This window comes from Poecilia reticulata, linkage group LG3, assembly GCF_000633615.1.
Source record: "Poecilia reticulata strain Guanapo linkage group LG3, Guppy_female_1.0+MT, whole genome shotgun sequence".
Classification (NCBI taxonomy): Eukaryota; Metazoa; Chordata; class Actinopteri; order Cyprinodontiformes; family Poeciliidae; genus Poecilia; species Poecilia reticulata.
In genome coordinates this window covers 5,713,173-5,732,734 of record NC_024333.1, presented here as the reverse complement: position 1 = coordinate 5,732,734, position 19,562 = coordinate 5,713,173, and the positions used below count along the sequence as shown (strand labels likewise).

Here is a 19,562-nt window from a genome sequence, read left to right as displayed (position 1 = left end):
TATATATATATTCATGCATCCAGATGTGATCAACTTTGAGCATGATGCGAGTCCCCCGGAGCTCAAGGTCTGCTGCATTTGCATGCAGGATGGCACTTTTGGCCGACATCCAGCCATAAGATCACTTATTTGATTAAACATTGTCATGCTCAGCAGGACAGCGGCGCTCTAAGAAAAGTTGAGGAAGAACTGCTGACAGCGAGGAGGAAAAAAAAATAAAAGGAAGCTTGATGAATCTTAAAGACGGTGAGGATTTTGCCCTTTACTGTCTAGTAATCGACGGTGTACTGGTGATGAAATACACCCGGCAAACGACGGGCTTCGAAACTCGCAGGTTTTTTTTTTTTTTTTCAAAATGATGATGCTTAGCTGACAGGAATAGACAACGTCTGTAAATATAGCGTGAAACATTTTCATTTGGTGAGGTCTGCAGAACGGTGGGGGAGATCTGCTGTCTCTTCTGCAAACTGAATCACTGAATGAAATCAAAACCAACCTAACTATGTTCCACTTGCTAATCAGAAGTATTTGCTTCTTGCGCAATATGACACTGATCCCAAATGACGGCGAACTGCTAAATTTAGAGCAGCTGCCATTTTGTTTGTGATTTAGGACGTTAATTCGTACAACGGCTATAATTGTTTACCAAGCACAAAAAAACTCAAGATGAGTTTTTATACAAGTGCTGCTTTAAGCACAAAAGCGAAGCATTTCAGATAATCGGATTCTGCACTTGAAAACGTCCTTGGTGTAAGAACGTGTCGTCTGTTTCTTATCGGTTTTGACGTGAGGCGTTTGTTTCCCCGTGAGGAAACGTTTGACAGCGACTCATCCGCCGCCATCATCCGAGGCCCCGGCTAAATAATTGGCAAAACAACTCGCTAATTACAGTCATTTTCATTTTGGGCAGAAAAACTTGAGCTTAGTCATGTGCGAAGAGTTGATACCTTTCAGAGCACGGTCCAGCGCTCCCGCAACGCTCAGCCCTGCCAAATCCTCTCCCAACCCCAACCTCTGCCCCACCACCACCACCAGCGCCGCCCGCTGCGGATTGGCTGGGCCTCGTGTGAGCAGCGACACTCAGAGGCTTAGGTAGCTTCCACCAAGGGCTGGATTGGCAAAGCAGTGACACAGAACAGTCCGGGGGCAGCCGTGGAACGGCGTCCTGGCTGGGAATATTAGCTGCGTTAAAACACTCTGAGCTGATGGCTCTGGCGTGACTCCAGCTCAGACACACACACACACACACACACACACACACACACGCGTGCACGCACACAGACACAGAGTAAGTGAACTGAAGGGTAAAAAAAAAAAACTGGCTGACAGTTATTTTCACCCAATATAGAGCTGCTCTTAGTGTTCAGTTTAACAAGCAGGAGAGAAGAAAAAATACAGGATGAAAAAAAAAAAATCAATCTCCTGAGTCTAACATAAACCCCCCTAACAATCAGTTTCACATTTCATAAATTTTGCTCACAAGAGAGAAAACTGTAGCAAATATTGATGCCGTTTTACGTGACGGATAATAATCCGAGTTGTAAATACAAACGTATTAGTCACGAATACAATCCGGCCTTCTTTAAAGGAGAAAGAGCTAACAGTGGAGGAAAATACCTACCAGTATAAAGACTAATGCAGGGAAAAAGTGCTGCACAGTGTAAAAATACAAAACCATTCATATGGGAAACAACATGGAAGAGCAACACTACAAGTAATTTTGGTCTAGATTCCGGTGCAAATATCTTAGAACGCCTGATATAAGACAAAACTAACTTAAAATTAACAAGAAAAAAAAAACTCCACTCTACAATTCACTACAGTTTGTGATACTGGGTGGGCTGGACAAATCACATAAAGGCTTTGTGACAAATAATAAGGTCGAAGAAGTCACCAAGAAATAAAAAAGGAAACGTTTATGGTCCAGAAAGGATTCATTTTGTCCTTTTTTAACATGAGATAAAGAAAAGAGACTGGAAACCCAAACATCTTTCCAGACTTGCTTCTCATTTATCCCAAACTTCCACAAAAATAATCCAATCAATTTCCCATAAGTTTTAACACTTTGAGATCTTGAGATCATTTGAAATCCCAGCCTACATCTTTCTGAACAGCCACTTGTAAATTCAGCAAGGTGCTTGTAATAAGTCAATAATTCCTTATTATTGACGAAACAGTCCGCTGCTGATCTATTTCACTTAGAACTAGACATTTCTCACATCATAAGTGAAATAATCTGCCAATGGAACACATTTTTTTTTCATCAACATTAAAGAATTATTGACTTAAAACAAGCTTTAATATTTTGCTGAAAAGTTACTCGTAAGATAGTTTTGTCTTTTTTAAAGTCTCCTGAGCCATTTGCACTAGAAAACCGACCAAAATTACTTGGTAGGATTTTGTGTTTTTTGCAGTGTAGCTCCTCCGTGTTGCATTTTGTCTGAATGTTTTGTTCATTTTAGTGAAAGCGATTGTGAAGCAGCCACACCTGGTCAGAACCACAGAGACCAGTACTTAGTCGGCCCAAATCCGTGTGTGAAAGCCTCATAATTCAGACGATCCTGCAGGATTACTCACAGGAAGGCTTTGATAACAAAAGCAATCAATCAAAAATATTATCCTCGCTATTTTGTTTTCCACTTTCAGGTCCTGTGACTGACCCCTCTTGTCCATTCTACTTCTTGTTTTTCTTGTCTTTTCCTATTTATTCCCCCTTGCAGTTGCTGCAGGGCTACATCTACTGATGAGTAGATGTGCTGAGTCGGTTGTTTCTCGGGCTGGAGAATCATTTTTAATATAACTGTAAAACGGTTCGTTTTGCCCGTCTTTTTCAAGTCAGAATCATTCTCTTTCAGCTCAAACTTCCCGCTGGTAATTTCATTGAGACAAATTGACTGAGTTTTCATATTTGCCCCGTAAAAATTAGGCGGGGGAACAACAGAGGACACAGTTGTTTCTACATATTCCACCCGTCAATTGACTGCTGAATAACGGTTCTAGTTCAAAGCGTTATGGGATTAAAGTGGAATTGTCCGTGCGACACTGAAATGACACTGAGGTGGTTGTTGTTCTTCATTCTTTCAGAAAATGTGTAATGCATTTCCTGTGTCATTTACAGATAATGGGATAAAAAGCAGAACCGACACAGCTGTATGCAGACTTTGTGCATCATAATTTAAGAGGTATTTACTAAATTTACAAAACAAACATGCATAGTGCAATCCAAGACTCTGAATATTTTTTCAAGGATTGTTTAAGACAATTTTAGACTGATACATGTACTTAAAACCCAATTTTAAGACGTGTTTCTTTAAGTGGAGCTCAAAATAGTAGGAAACTCTCAACGGTTAAATTGATACTTTCTTGTGAAGCTCAGTTTTCACCCTCAGATCCACAGTTCATTTCAGCTTAAGCTGAAACAGGAACTAGACATTGCTTCTTCAGACGGTATAGGAAGCTACAATGACGAGACATATTTTGCCATTTTAGTTAGAGACTCACCGATCCGATACTAATATCTGTATCGGTCCCGATACTGGGGAATATTCTAAGTCAGATACTGGTGATGTTGTGCCTAATCCATGAGGGCAGATCTATTCAGTGTAATTCTACATTTTGTGCACTGAGTGACATCATGTTTTATAATTTATTTTACTTCTCTTAGAATTCATAATCGCTCTTTCTTTGAAAGAAGATTTGTTGCAGTTCATTTTTACATGTTTGACCAGGACTGTAAGCTTATTTTTTTTGTCGTTTTCAGTTTCTTTTTTGTTTATTTCACGTTGGCTGTTCTACTCCTGATTGCCCTGACTGGAAAAATGAAAGTTGTTTTTAAATGTTTGACCCAGCTCGTGAAGCTATTGGTGTTGGTGTGCTGCAGAGTTATCAAAAAAATAAATAAAAAAAGGTAATTTGGTACATTTATGCTTGTGTGTAAAAAAAGAAATGCTTTAAGTCAGGTCAGCACAGATTTTCGTTATGGTATCGGCCGATAGTAAATCTTAGATATCGATATCAGTATAATTCTAACTCGAGATTTACAACACCACAACTGAATAAATGTACTAAATTATAATTTACTAGTTTGTTTGTTTTTGAGCTTCTTCCTTGACAACATCATTAAAACATACTTTTAAATCGGGAACTTCCAGAGCTCACCGCCCCGGGGCAGACCCCGAACACCTTCGTGTGTCATTAATGTGAAAAGGCCTGGGTGGGGAAACGGAGGTGAAAAAGCGCCCAGTCCCGTTGGCTTTGTGTATTAACACCGTTGTTGGAGGCCGGTGAATAACCTTCCATCTGACCAACAGATGGAAGGTGGATATCGTTTCATAAGCTCATACATTAAAGAAGGAAGCCGGTGCATCTGTCTGCCTGTGCATTTGATTACATTTGCATAGAGGTAACAGGCGTGGGTTTGTCTCAGCGAGCGAAGCCACAGAGATTGTGATGCTTGATTCCAATTTACAAGCCTTGAATGCCAAATCTCCCTCATGATTGCTTTGGAGGATGACTTATTTTCTGACTCCCGCTTGCAGTAAATATTGAGGGAAAAATAGCTTCCTTTCGTGTTTTCCCCTCATCTTTTTATTTCTCGCTGTCCTTTTCTAGCGTCTTTTTGTTTTTTTTTCTTGATACAATGCAACTCCGAAACAGGCAAAAAACCCCAAAACAAAACAGAGAAAAGCAGGTTATCTGATTGATGTTCGGTTGGTGTTTTAATCTAGAGGAGTGCTGCTTCAGTATGGCGTACCCCCCCACTCCTCACCCCGCCCTCAGAAGTGTTTGGGCTGCAGAGGAGCGCTCCTTTTGCCTTTTATGAAAACAGAGAGGGGGGCAGAATGTAGATCAATATCCCAGGAACACACCAGAGACATTCTATTTTATTAAACATTTTCCCATTAAGGCCGCGGCTCGAGCGTTGTAGATCATTCCAACAAAGTCGTAAATCACAGACAGACAGAAGCGTTGGAAACAATGGGGGCAGAATCAGAGGAGATTACCGAGAAACAGGAGCTATTTTGCTGTTTGTGCTCCTCGGAGCCTCACGCCGTCTTCGCTTTCAACGCGGCACACAATGCAGCCGAGGGAAGGCTTTTCGTCACGGTGCGCCGTCAGAATCATATCTGGTTCAATCAAATCGGGGCATATGCTGTCGGGTCGCGTGCGTGACGTTAAGCATGCTGTGGGGAAATTGCCCTTTTTTTTTTTTTTGTTGCGACTGGGTAAAAGTGTGAGACTTGGCGTGTTGACGTTGCTTTAGTAGTTAATTTACTGTAAGAAAAAGAAGGCTTAGGAAGATATGAAAATGTCCTTACCTTTTAGCAAAAATAAGTTACAACTATGTTCCTGTACGAAAACATACAAAAACGAACCGATCTAAACACGGTTCAGAAATGATTAACTACCTTACCTGATCAAAGTACAGAATCACATAACATATTCAACCCTTTTTTTATTTAGGTATGTGAAAAAGCTACGCTACAAAGCTTAGCGGACACTGCGTGTACCATAAACAACCAGCCATCTTCGCCAAAGATAAAATGTTTTTCACATTCCTCTGACTCCGCCTTTATCCGCTTTGCTGCTAATTGTCAACACTGCAACTAGATAACAAGGTCAGTAAAATGTTAAGGTAAAAAAAATCAGGGGAGGGAGGGAACTAGGTGAGTTATGCTTGTTTGACTTTCACAACCTTAACATGTAGGGTTAGGGTTAGGGTTAGTGCTGCAGAATTTGGTGCGTTTCGGTTCAGTTGGACTAAAAAAGGTCGACCAACCTGCCAACTGTAACAGATCATCAGTAGCAGGTGATACTGTAACGGACTGAATGTTTTGTTCTTTGCGTGGGAAATGTTTGTGCGTCTTTAGTGTTGAATCCTGATACAATAGTGGCCCTCTTGTCAGTCGGTTGCTTTGGCAACGAGTCTGTGTAGCGCAGCCTGTACAGAGCGAGAAAAGAAGAGTATGAGTAGTTTTGAGTTATTCTTAAATGTTTTTTTTCTGCTTTGTTTTTCCTTTGCTGTGGCGCGCTGCACTAAATCAATAACACCAACATCTCCAGGTTTCATTTTGTTAACGGAGTTGTTCTACGGCGGCAGCATGGCTATGAATGGCAAGGAAAAGAATCTTATTTTTGCCCTCCGGAGTTGTGCGCATGCGCAAAATTTTCAGATGCAAGTGATGACATGCAACGTGTCTATGCAGCTTCTCTGCTAAAGAAAATCGCCATAACAACTCAGTGACCCACAAGCCTTTCTGGGAAAATAAAAATTGGGAGAGATGAAGCCTTTACTATGACGGTCCCCAACACTGTCCTGCATGTTTCAGAAGTGTATCTACTTAGCAACTGGTTCAACTGGTTGCAGAAGCTCCTCACAGCGTCCCATCAGGTTCTGCAGAAGCCTGGTAATTACCCATTAAGTTCAGGGAGAAAACAGAAAACCAGTGCACAGTGGTGGAGGGTTGATGATTTGCGCTTATTTTGCAGCTACGGGACGTTTGCACATTGCCACCGGTGAGTCATAAACAGGACAATTATCCCAAACAGAGCAGCAAGTCTACAACGGAAAGGAGAATGATCTTGGTGGTCTAGTCAATTTCCAGACTGCAACTTCATTGAAATGCTGCACTGGCCCTCCTAAGAAGGCTGTGGAGAAAGAAATGCCTTTCTGTGCAGACGTGTGGTGTAAGGAAAAGTGGATGGAAATTCCCTCTCATGTTTACAAAAAAAACACAGAAAAGTAAAAACTGCTACAGGCGATTCTATTAGCTGTTGAATCCTGAGATGTTTTTCACACACAACTTTGGAAACTGCAAAGAAAGGACTACTTTTATGTCCTAAGACCTTAGAAGTGACACAGAGAATACTTTTGTTTTTTTTTTTCTCTCCAGTGAATGCAGCATGCACACCGTTTTTGTTTGTGTGAAAAGAGTCTAAATATGTGTTATCCATCCATCTGGAAAATCTTCGCACCTGTTGGCAGGTTGCTTGACATGCCTTTCTTCTATTGGTTTGACTTCGGGCTCCATAATGGCAAATTTCAGCTCTTTCAAAAGGTTCCCGGTGTGATTCAGGTCAGGACTCAATGCTGGTCATTTTAAAAAGCAATCTTTTTTTTTTATTTTTTTTTATTTCAGCCATCTCTTTGTGCTGCGGGATGTCAGATTCAGGTTGCTGCCTCGCTGAAAGAGTCGCCCTCACCTTTAGATGAAGTTTTCTCACAGTTTGTGCCCTGAAATACCTCGGCTATTTCCTGATTTCATCATTCCCTCAGTGCCTTTAGTCCAAACTCAGCAGCATAACTTTATAGCAACATGGGTTCCAACGTCCTGATTAGGTTTTATATCGATTTCGTTTTTTATTTAGTCAATAACAAACAAACAAATTCACAATATTCAATCACTTCATTTTGAGGTTCTTTTCCTCGCTTGTGTTTTCTTTAGCTATGCTCCTCTTTGTCTTCATCAATAACATCGTTTAAGTTTCAGTGTAATGTAAAAGCTCTAAGCTTCAGGCTGCTTCCTGTAGCTCTGACTTGTTGATTCTGAACTTTAGTGTTTTTCCAGTTGGCATGAGTTGAAGAAAAGGATTTAGTGAACCTTTCTCAAAGATTTCAGGTGATGCTCGCATCTACTCATAAGTACATTGGAACAACTCAAGGATTTTTATGCTATAAGATTTTCAGTTTTGGTGATTTGTGACAGAGTGTTTGGTGTGTTGGGTTTTATGGTCACGGTGGACTTTGTTTACTGTTTGGAGGCTTCTGAAGAAAACTGTCTGCTTTGGATTTTATTTCAGGGAATCAGTATAAATTGGTAGAGTCCAAAAAATGTACACATATAAAGCTAAAATGGGAGCATAGGGATAAAGGTAAAACAACAACAAAAAGGAGCCATATCAGAAAAATAGGGGAAGGTTACAGTTTTTCGATCACAGACTTTTATCTGGTGAGATGAATTTTGCCTGATGAAGGTCTGAAACTAATCATTGTATGTTAAAAATTAGCAATGTACCAATAGCTGTGTTTCCATTAACCGTGTAATTGCTCAACTTGACATTTCAAAAATAAATGTACTTAATGAAAACATGCAAATTAAAATCTGTGGGTTTTGAGTTGTATCAAAATTGGTTTATTTGGTAAAACTGCAACGGAAACACTTTCTTCACGTCATGCAAGTCACATGATCAACAACAGGAGCTGCCAGCGGCAGCACTAACCACGAAGATGACAGGAAGTAGTTGGAGGATGACGGTTAAGGCATGTTTTTAATAACTTATTCACACGTGACTGTAATCACGTTTCTGATTTAATGGAAAAATTGCAACAACGAAATTGCGTTTTTCAACATTTTATTGACAGATTTGCGCACATTTGCAATAGAAACCGAGTTTTTTGTGCGAAGGTGATATTAGAAAAAAAGAAGAAAAAAAAAAAACTAAACTGCAAATATAGACGAAAACTTTTCAGATTTTTTTGTTTTCCTGTGGAATAAAAATGAAAAAGATTTTTTTTCGTCCACCATTTAACTTCAATCTTACATTCAGAGGCAAAGTGTTAAACTGTTGGTGCATGAAAGTAGTCCAAACCCAAAAGAAAATCTTTCAGTGTTTGCCTAAATGCAAATATGTCTACTTCTCTCTTACAAAAATGACATCACAGTTAGTATTAATGACTTGTTTTTTTCCCCTCTATATTCATCCAAACAGACTAGGTATAACATTAAACTTACTCAGTATTGTGGGTGGTTGGTTGTATAATTTTTTTTCAGTAACGTTTTTTCTGTCGATTACACTCGGAGAGCTCAGAACAAGATAGCAGGTAGGTAGGGGTTCGTCGTGTCGCCCAGGGCTCCTCCAACACGACAGATGGCCGTCGCTGAGATGGAATCTGTTCCTGTTTGGTTCCAGGGCGCTCTCCTCCGGCACTGAACCACCCAGTTCACATTCTACTTCGTCGGAGGCCATTTTCTGAAGCAGATGGAAGATGGCTGAGATTCGAGAGGCGCCGGCGTCTGAGAGAGCAGAGGCCGGTGGACGCTGAACGCTTTGTTCCGATGCTATCGTTTTCCTTCCGCGTAGCGGTTATTAATGCGCTCGTGTCGCAGGAAATGTATGTGGGGGGGGCACTTTAAGAAAACAGGATCATAAAACAGAGAGCCTGGAACGAATCATTTGAAGTCAGATAACAGAGGAGACAGACATAAGATGGACTATTTCCTATTTCTAGTCATGTTCTCTTTTTTTTTTCTTTTCTGGAAAAAAAAGAGACCTTCCTGCGAGCGGTGAGGTTGAATGATCGTTCTCGCCCGCTAATTGGAAGTCAGGATGAGCGCTCGTGCTTGATAATCCGGGAATTTAAAACACTTCGAACGATGTCGATTTTGCATCTCAAACTATTTCCTGCTAACGAAACCTACGGACCGAGATTGAAAGCTCCGGTGTCACAGCAGTGCGTTTGTTATTCACATCTGATTATTTTTTTTAGTTTACTTTTTCACGACCGTCTAATCCACCCGCACATTCGGCGCGCCACGGACAACCACGGGGTCCACCAGACAACGTGACCGCGTCCACGGGGAGGTGTTGAGCGTTTCCTCGGCTGTTTGTTGACGAAAACGAGCGTCGTGCTGAATTGTATCGTGGAGCAGAAAGCATATGTAAAAAAATTAAAATAAAAATGCGTATATTCTTGCTTTTGTCATAAAGTAATTTTGCGTCTGTTATTTGAAGCATAATACAGCTTGAATTGCGACGTGACTGACACAAGCTGCTGCTTTTGTGTTTTTAATCGCTGTAGGTGTAAAATATTCCGCACCGTAAACGCCAAACCGACAAACGGTTTAAATGAGTCGCATTACCGCAACAAGTTGTGAATAAATATGGCCGTAATTTCATTTTGCAGCGACAATGTCTGCTTCTGCTAATCTTTTTATTTTTATTTTTTTATCTGTTTTCCTGAGGTTTGCCTTCACATTTCAGACCTTCCATACATCTTGATTCAAACAGCCCCCTTTCACGTGTTTAAATTTAATTCATCAGTCAGCGAGGAGCAGAAGGAAGGAAAGTAATGACATTTAATATTACTGCTGCTGGCTGCCCTGTGGCAAGATTTATTATGAACAAGGCCTTAATTTATCTTTGGTTTCTTTTCCATTTCTTTTCCATTCCTCCATTTCTTCGGGTTTTTTTTTAGTCCAAACCTCTGATGTAATCTTAAATCCAATAAAATCTACAATGAATCTTAATGATCAGGCCAGTTCAGTCTGTGTTTTCCTATTCCGTTTCTGCACTTTCTGAGTTATTAGTTTCATAGAGATGCAGCGGGTTTTCAGAGTTATGCTAATTTATGAAAAATAAGAGAGAAATTACTCAAATTCCAGAAGTGTTCTCCTTATGTGTGATATGGCTCTCTGCCTGGGGCGCCACAAAGTGTGGGGTGTTACTTGACATGAAGTGGCTTTCTAGCACGTGATCTGAATATGACAAACATTTTCGACTTTGTACTTCAAACATAAACTATCGTGTACATAAAAACAGAAGAAGACACGAGTATCACATTAAAGACTTTTGCTGTATCTGTTCATTTCGTTGCGTATAGTTTACTAATTCGTTCGTATGTTCTGTTTCTGGCATTTTTATGTTAATTTGTTTTAGAATATTTGCCAGACTTTTTCCTGTTTGGTTCTTGATGCTTTGAGTTCCTGTTCAGCTGCTTCTGTGTTAATTTTTCATCGTCCCTCAGTCTGCCTGCTTTTCTTCCCTCCCAGCTGCTTCCTGTTTGTATTATCACCAATCCCTCCTCGGTATTCATCTTTCTCTCAGTTTCAGTCATTCACTGAGGGATTTTACTGTTTTACTGAGGAATCGATGGCAGAGTGAGTTTTGCTTTTATTCACTAAACTTTCATTAGAAACATCTGTTTTAACTTTGATACCATAAAACCCTCCGCGACACTTGGGGTATTATTTATATAGAAAAGTTGCCCTCTACTTGGGGCAGTTTTTTCTGCGTTCAGCCCCTTCAGCCACATGGTTGCCCTGGAAATGCCCCAGGTGTTTGATTCAACAGGTGTTGTCCAAATCTCTTTTGTGATTTGCTATGAGAATGTGAACTGATTCGCCCCATATGAGGAAGGAAAGGACAAATGTGTGTCTGAGTTATTAGTTTCATAAAAATTTATAAGAAATTTAGCATTTTGGATGTGATGTGTGATTTTTTATTTTTTTTGGCAGCAAAATAAAAAATAAAAGTCATGGCCTGCAAGGCAGCCAATTTGGGATTAGCAATCTGGTTTTGGAACAAGGGATTGTGGGTAATCGGCTTGGGTCTGACAGTATGGTGTAGGTCCAGCTTTTATTTTTTAAGTGATGAATTATTGCAGTGTACACTTGTCGAAATTAATCACACGATAAATTGCAATGAGCTCAATAATTTTCTGAAGAGCAATTTTGTTTAGAGACATAATAATCTGTTTCAGTTTGGTGCGGTTTATTTAATTTTAAGTTTTTGTAATTTTTGGTTCTGTTTCATGTTGGATATTTAAAATGTAAGTTTATAGTTTATTAGCCTTTGAACTTGCATTATCAATATATTACTTAAAAATTAGATTCAGGACAGCAATATTATCATTTATCGCAATAACTTCTGGGACAATTTATCGTGACAGGCCTTTTTCAGTGCCAAGTCCTTAACTAGTTGGTGGAAACAATCCATAATGTGTGTTTCTTTAAACAGTCACTTTTTTTTTTGTCCAAATTTTCCAGTGGCTGAATCAGCCACTAGCTTTTCACAGCAGATGATGGCGGGGGAACGTCCTGCTCAGTGATTCCCAGTGTGATGTTTTGTGGCTACCAACACAGCAGCCACCTAAGCGACGTGTTTGTGATCACAACGTCACAGGAGTCGCTTAAAAACCCACAAAGACGATGGCGTGCTCACCGAAACGTCTGACCCCTCGACCTAAAGAAAAAATGTTTACCGGCTTCTTAAAGAGGGAGAAGAGACGACAGAACATTTAGCGACATGACAGAACTCCATTTGGAGCGCTGTCGGAGCATGCTGGGAAAACATGTGCCTCGGAGTTCCATGGGGCCGGAGCGGCACGACTGCTGCACCAGGCCTGAGATCAAATAGAATATTTCCAAATTCATGCAGACTGTTCTGCTAATGTCGTCATTTGTTGCTCACACTGTTAGGATGTTTGAAGTCTGGCCAAACGTATGTAACTAGGTTGTAAGAACCGTAATTTGATGTTATAGGTTGTCACTAGAAATATTGCTACCATGGAGGAGAGGGGGAAAAAAAGGAAGTTTGTTCTTGTTGCCATTCAACCTTTCCAAGGTAATGAGAGTCTTTCTGCATGTCTGACAGTTTTATGGAAAACTTCCCTAAAAATGTACATTTTTTATCTCTTCACTTCAGAAAGAAACCATAACTTTACACAAAACTCCAGCTATTATGAAATTAAAACAGAAAAATGTCACTTGTATGTCTCTTGGTTAGATCCACACCTCACAGCAGATGAGATCCTCTAAAGCAGTGGTCCCCAAACTTTTTCCTGTGAGGGACACATAACTTTTCCCTTCTCTGGTGGGGGGCCTGAGTCAGTTTGTAACAGAAAAAGTGTCACACGTTTATCACCTGCGCTGCCGGAAATTGTTGATGGGGGGGGGATTGCGCGTTTCTCCATTGATTTTTACCCAGAAAACACATGGGCAAAGACCGTTAGTGAAACGGTCACTGGGGCTGACTAGTATATATTGAGGTTAAGTAACTTCAACATATGAATTCTTCATATGTTAACATAAAGGCTCGTTTTGAAGTATAAGCTGCTACTTGCAGGCATTGCTTCGAAGAGTTCGACCTGGAATGCGGCGTTCATAACAAACACTTGTGTTCATCTGCTCTACCGCTAGCAAACAACCGTACTGATTAAATAACGTAAAAGTCAAGCAGTTCTGACAGTGTGTCCTGTAAACACCCACAGTTTACAGGACGCACTTCCTGCTAAAGAGCCCCCTGGTGGTTGAAGAAAAATCCACATATAAACATATTAAAAAAATCTGAATGCTCTCTGGTATTGTTCAAGGGGCCGGACCAAATGTGGAGGCGGGCCGGATCCGGCCCACGGGCCGTAGCTTGGGGACCACTGCTGTAAAGCTTTTAATGTTTGAATTTCTCTAATATTTTTATTATTTCATTTTGCCTTACATTGACTTGTATTTCTTGTATTTTAATTTATTTTGTATATTTTTTGTGAGTTTTTGTCACTTCTAATGTTATTTTTTATACACGTAACACCATTTAGTTTAAATTGGTGCTATACGAATAAAGTAGTATTCTGTCACATTCCTGAAATAATTGGAAGAGTCATTTAATTTGCCTGGTTTTTGTTTTTTTTAATGTAAAGAAACAAAAAATTCAAAGGTGTATAGCATGTTTTTCATCACCTTCCTAAAGTAATGGTGTGTCATGTTTTACAAAATTTAGTGGTTTTTTTTTTTTTTGTTTTTTTTTTTTAAATCACCACTTTTTTTGCCAAGAGATGATTTAGGCGGGGAGGGGAAATCAGATTTGACAAAAAAAAAGACCTTATTGTAGGAGGGTAATGATAATATTATTATATTATCATCCCAGAATGTGGATCATTCCTGTTCTGGTTCCAGTCTCCTTCAGCATATGCGCCGTAAAGCTACATCCGCTGTGAGCAAATAAATCCGCGTGAGATTTATCGCCTTCTGCCTTTAGAGTCTGCAGTTCCCCCCCATCCCCTCCTTTTAGAAGTGATCTCAGCAGCATTGTCACTGCCAGTGTGAGGCACTTACAGCTGCCACACTATTTTATTTCATTTGTACTGCCGGGTCAGCTATTAGTGCCCCCGCAGTGAAATTATGATTGTATCCATAAAGAAAAAATAAATAAAAATCTACTGTCTACTCTATAGGCAACTAGCCCTGATTATCGTTGTTTATTACTGATTCGGTGATTGAAATCATCTTTGTTCGCGTCCCTCGGCTTCCGCTCGATTCGATGGGAATTAGCGTGATGCGTCCGTTTCCTCTCTATGTCTGAGTAAAGATCAGTCCCAATCTGCTGTGCATCTACAATTAGGTTTGGCTTCCTGATCTCATTACGCCTGAGTGGAGACAGAACCTTCAGAAAGATTTCAAGGACAACAAAAGGATCTGTGGGTGAAGCAGCTTAGTCAGTCAGATGATGTTCTTTGTACGAGTCCTTTGTACACATGCAGGCTTAAACACTGTCATCTCTGAGAGTGTTTAAGTGTTTAGTCCAACTGAAGGCCATCATCAAAATCAGACGTGTTGATCAATGTTCCAGTTGTTGCTAATCAGAGGGATTTCTAAACAAAACTGTTAAAGGGACTTAGTGTTTCGGCTGTTTTGCAGTTTTCTGGAGGTTTGTTCCAGATTTGTGGTGCGTAGAAGCTGAATGCGGCTTCTCCATGTTTGGTTGTTTTAGGCCCAAAACTCTGACTGGAAATGTCCAATTATCAGCATTTGACCGCAACTAGCAGTTTGTGCCACTAGATGTCACTGCATCCGCAGAACTTTCTACATCCACTGTCAGTGTGTTTGGCCTGAAAAAATGTACAAATTAACTGCAAGAACTGTTAGTACAGCTGAAACTGTAAAGGCTGTTTTTTTTGTTGTTTTTTTTTTTAAGTGCAGAAGAACCAAAACACAAATATATTATAAAGTTCAGATCAGGGAGAGCTGCATCCTCCTCGACCGTATGAAAAGTGGCTGATCCGCCCCGGAGCTCTTGACTCACGCAAACGTGATGTGATGTCTCAGCTCCCGCTTCATCATCGTACACCAGATGCCCGGGCTCCAACAGAGAACACCGAAACATAGGTTTTGACAAAAACAATCGCCAGAACATAATTTTCCCCCACGCTGTCAAAAAATACAAGCTGCGATCTGATTATCCGTCTCCGGGGCTCGGCCTGCACGTGTTCCCGTGAGCTTGCAACCGGATCGTTTTAGTAACTCTTCTAAACATGTTGTTCGCTGCGTATGTGGCTCCAGTTAGTAGTAATGCTTTCATTTGTTGAGCGTTCATCTCCTTCCTTTTGATTTAAACTTACGTTTACAGTTTCCTGAATCTTGACTCTTGCCACCGTTTTTTTCCTCATCTTCTTCTCTCGTTTAAGACAATTCCACACGTCTTCGTTTTGTTTTTGTTTTTTATCTCCTCACTCATTCAAGGTTAAAGTCCGCACCCCTGACCCATGTCGTCCCTCTCGAAACCGTAACAAGAAAAAACAACTTTTAATTCCACAATGGCCGCTTTCCTCCCCCGAAGCTAATTTATAGGCATGAACTGCACTTTCCTTATCCCACCAGCACACAGAAAGCGCTTCACTACGGAGTCTGACGGTGCTAACAGAAGTGAAGCCATCTGCAGTGTTTATTTGGTCCTCTCCTCCCTCCCACTTCCCCTTACATAGATTAAGCCTCAGAAGCTGCCTCTTGGCAATTAAATCTATCAGAGGGCAGCAGAGAGCACTCTGTCAGAGCTGTTCCAATTATTGCAGTTTAAATGAATATGGATTCAAAAACTTTTGACAAAACGCAGCCAGTTAATTTGCAGCGGGGGACTTGGAAAAGCAGTTTTCCTCACCCCGTCATGTCTCTTGGTTTGTTTTTTGTTGTTGTTTTTTTCTTCTTTCCCTCGGATGAGAAGGTATGTCTCATTTACCGTCCCTCTTTTTTTTCTTGTTCTTTTTTCAGACACATAGAGAACTGGACGGGATTGCAGACTCTGAGAGACGTCGATATGGAGCTCTACACCGGACTACAGAGACTGTGAGTGCTGATGCTTTTATCTTGTGGTGTGTGTGCGTGGGTGTGTGTGTGTGTGTGTGCGTGTGTGTGTGTGTGTGTGTAAGGGGGGAACACACACTTAAATACTGCTCAGTTTTTGTTTCTGGTTAGAGAAAAAAAAACTGAAGTAGAACAAGGGGTGTGCATTTATCGTATCGTTTATCGTGATACATTTCTTGTCATAGTCCTAATTCATTGTTGTCACGATAAATTCCAGCTAACGATGTTTAAAAAATTGATGTTACTTTTACTATTTCCACCACTGTTTGTTCAAAGAAAACGTCAATAAGGTTAAAAATATGATTAAACGCAGTTAGGCTTTGCAGTTTAGTGACACAAATGACACTGTTGTCGTTTGACCGACGTCCTGAAGAATCGTATTACGAATGGGAACGTTTTTCAAGAGCAGTATTTGTGGGGCTATATTTGCTGTGACACACAGTCACAGGCATACAGTCACCTATAAAGGAAGTGATAAATTGTTCCTTTTGGTCACTTTTATCATGATCACAAAATATTGTGATAAAACTTAAAGTCTGTATTGCCTGGAGTTGAGAGGCCAGTAATTGTAGAGTGTTATGAGACAAATGCTTGACTGCCTGATATTTTAAGGTTATCTAAGTCTGAAAATTGTGGCATAGTTTTGTTTTCAAAGTCGGTGCTTTGTAGAAGTAACTTTTACTCCAGTTGCAGTATGTCCTTGCTCAAATTGAGACAAATTTCGTTATCCATTCTTCTTTGCAAAATAGCAAAATCTCAGTCAGATTGGATGGATGTCATCCGGAAAGGTTTAATTTCACATCTTGCCACAAATTTCCAATTGGATTTAGGTCTGGACTTTGACTAGGTCATTTTAACAAATCAATATGCTTTGAACTTAACGATGTCATTGTGACTCCGGTCGATGTTTTCCACCCAAATCTCACATTTTTAAGCATCGAAAGGTTTTTTTTCATGGTTACAACAACTCTAACTTTGTTTATTGTACCATGATCCTGCCACCACCGTGTCTTTAGCACTGGGATGGTCTGTAAAAGTTGATATCCAGCGTTAGATTTCTTCCACACCTACAGAGTTTTTCCATTTGCCAAAGATAATTAGTTTTGATTTGATCAAATCTGATCATCTTCTCCCTCAGGTCTGCTGTGTTTGTGGCAAACTGACCTGTTTTCATTGTTCTTTTAAAATAGTTTTGTTCTTGTCACTGTTTTTTGATTAGCAGTTTCTCCATAGTCTTTCCATTGTGGCATGAAGTATTGAACTTTGCTAACAGAGATGTTTGAGGTTTATAATATTGTTTTATACTCTGACTCTGTTTTAAATTCCTCCACAATGTTTTATTGGCCTAACTGTTGTGTTTCATGTCCTTCATGACGCTGTTATTTCTGTCATGGTTTCTAACAAAGTGTTTTTGAAAAATAAATAAATTATATATATATATAATCTAATCTGTTTTTCAATCATTATTAAACATAAGTTAAGTTAAAATAAATTATTGAAATTTTATTTGCCATGCTGATCTGTCTGATTGGTTGCCAGCTAGCTTAGCTCCTCAATCAAGTGTAGCAAGCGCCAAACGGAAAAGTTTCTGCTAGGTTTTCTGAAGAAAAAAAAAAGAAAATCATTAAAGACGGAGCTTAATAATAATTAGGTTGCTTCATATAGCAGTTAGTTTGCACTGGACTTCATTTCAAGGTAGCAGAATAAATGGGGACTGAAAAACTATCCATGCCACACTTCTCAGCTTTCTATTTGTATTTAAAAAAAGAAGACAAACTATTATTTTCAATCCACTTTACATGCGCTACTTTACGTTAGCCTGTGACGTAAAATGCTAGCTAGTAAGTCGGCTGCGGGATGACAGAATATGAGCAGATCTGAGGGGTGTGAATGCCTTCGCAAAGCACAAGTTAACTGTGGCAAAAATGATGGGAGCGAAAACACTCTGAAATGGCTGATAAGGAGAAGATAAAGATGTTGGTTGAGTGAACAGGGCTGCCTGAAGGGAGTATTTCTGTCACTAACATGAGCTGAAGTTTAAAGAAGCCTTTAATTCTTGCCAGTCAAACCCTGAGAAGCCGCTCTGCTTTGGGTAGCAGCTGATCAGATGACGCTAAAAGGAAGCAGTGGAAATTGAATCAAGCGTCCCTGGAGGAGCTGAAGGTCTTCATGGTGAATCTTTTCACGTTTTTTTTTTTCTTAAAGATAGGTGATGCTGCTTTCTCGCTCCACGCCCGCCCACTTTCCAGCGGCGTGCGTTTCAGACCTCTACCTCCACTTGATCCCCCCTTCACCTCCTCCAGCAATCGCACCTCTACTCAAAGAGCCATCTTCTCCTCTGCCCTCCACAGTCGGAGCTGGCCTCTCCCCCTGATCCCTCATCATGGAGGCCAAGTGCAATATCTCCACTGCCAAATTAGCATTTTTCTCATTACCGCCTGCTTCCCTTTGCTGCCTCATGCGAGGGACACGGGGCTCCTCCACAAGCCCGTTGTGACGCTGCCGTTTCTGTAAGCAGTGCGCAGGAACCAACCTGGGAAGAGTCACCACTTGTTTTTTTTTTTTTTTTTTKGTGGGGGGGGGGTTACGTTTAACCTTCTCATCGCCGTCTCTACAGGAGTAAAACGAGAAGAAAAGATGGTGCGGTAATGAAGGAGCAGATCTTTGGAATAGGAGGCTGATATTATGGGCAAATCATATCCAGCCTTCAGCAGATCTAATGTGATTGGTATTGATTCTGCGCTTTCGTTTTCAAGATTATCTCGCCGATGTCGAGTGCGGTTCAGAGTTGGAATGCTAACAGCAAGACTCAGAACTGTTGTTATGCTCCTGCTGCTGATCTGTGGGAGCAGCTGTCTTACTGAGGCTTAGTGTAAACTGCACAATGCCACTAGGCCTTCATTTTTTTGTTGTTTTTTTTCTTCTTTTTTTATGCATAATTTATCAGAGGGCTACAGAAAAAGGCAATTGGAGCGACTTCATATACTAAATAACAATGTTCTATCAGACTAACATTAAAATTCACTTTGAATTAACACTAAATCAAGTTTTTTGCATACCCCAGAACTACTAACTGTCGTTTAGGTAGAATAACATTTGATGGAAAAATAAGAAATTAAATAGAAAATACACAATACTGACCCTTTAACTAATTTTACAATAACATTAGTTAAAGGGGCAGTATTGTGTATTTTTCAGAAACATAGAGCCATTTCATAGCACAGTCATGTAACTCTGTTACCTTCAGTTTTTATAAAAATGCTATCTATACCAAATAAGTAGCTCCTATAATGATCTCAGTACATGTGCAGTTCCACCAGGTGTTTGCTAATTGCTGCTGGCTAGTCTGAAGGAGCCGAGTGGAGGAGTTTTCTTGTGAGGTGGAGACTTGGAAAGTGCAGCTCTGAGGAGAAACATCCAGGTGTTTTGACCAGATGAATGGTTGCCATAGAGATTAAAGGATTTCTTAAACATTCTTGAAATAGTCAAGGCAACACTCCAGGTATATTTATGATGAAAAAACAACATAACATGATACAAGACTCAAAAGCATTGATTTTACATAATACTGCCTCTTTAAGGATCAATTAATTAGATTACAGCTTTACTAGGAAACACAAATTATTAACTATTTACAACTTTATTGACAAAACCTGACACAAAAAAGAGAATTATTTTCAGTAAAACAATAAGTGAGGGTTGTGGGTGGCATAT

At 40.1% G+C, this 19,562-nt stretch overlaps 1 protein-coding gene across 3 annotated transcripts in view; it reads left to right on the top strand.

Annotated features, from left to right (window-relative positions):
• Positions 1–19,562, top strand: part of ntrk3b (neurotrophic tyrosine kinase, receptor, type 3b) — a 273,282-nt gene that overhangs the window by 31,130 nt on the left and 222,590 nt on the right. For all 3 annotated transcript variants that reach the window (XM_008404813.2, XM_008404814.2, XM_008404812.2), the window contains exon 2: positions 15,756–15,830. In XM_008404813.2, the coding sequence (XP_008403035.1) occupies positions 15,756–15,830 (75 nt within the window). The remainder of the gene's footprint in view (positions 1–15,755; positions 15,831–19,562) is intronic.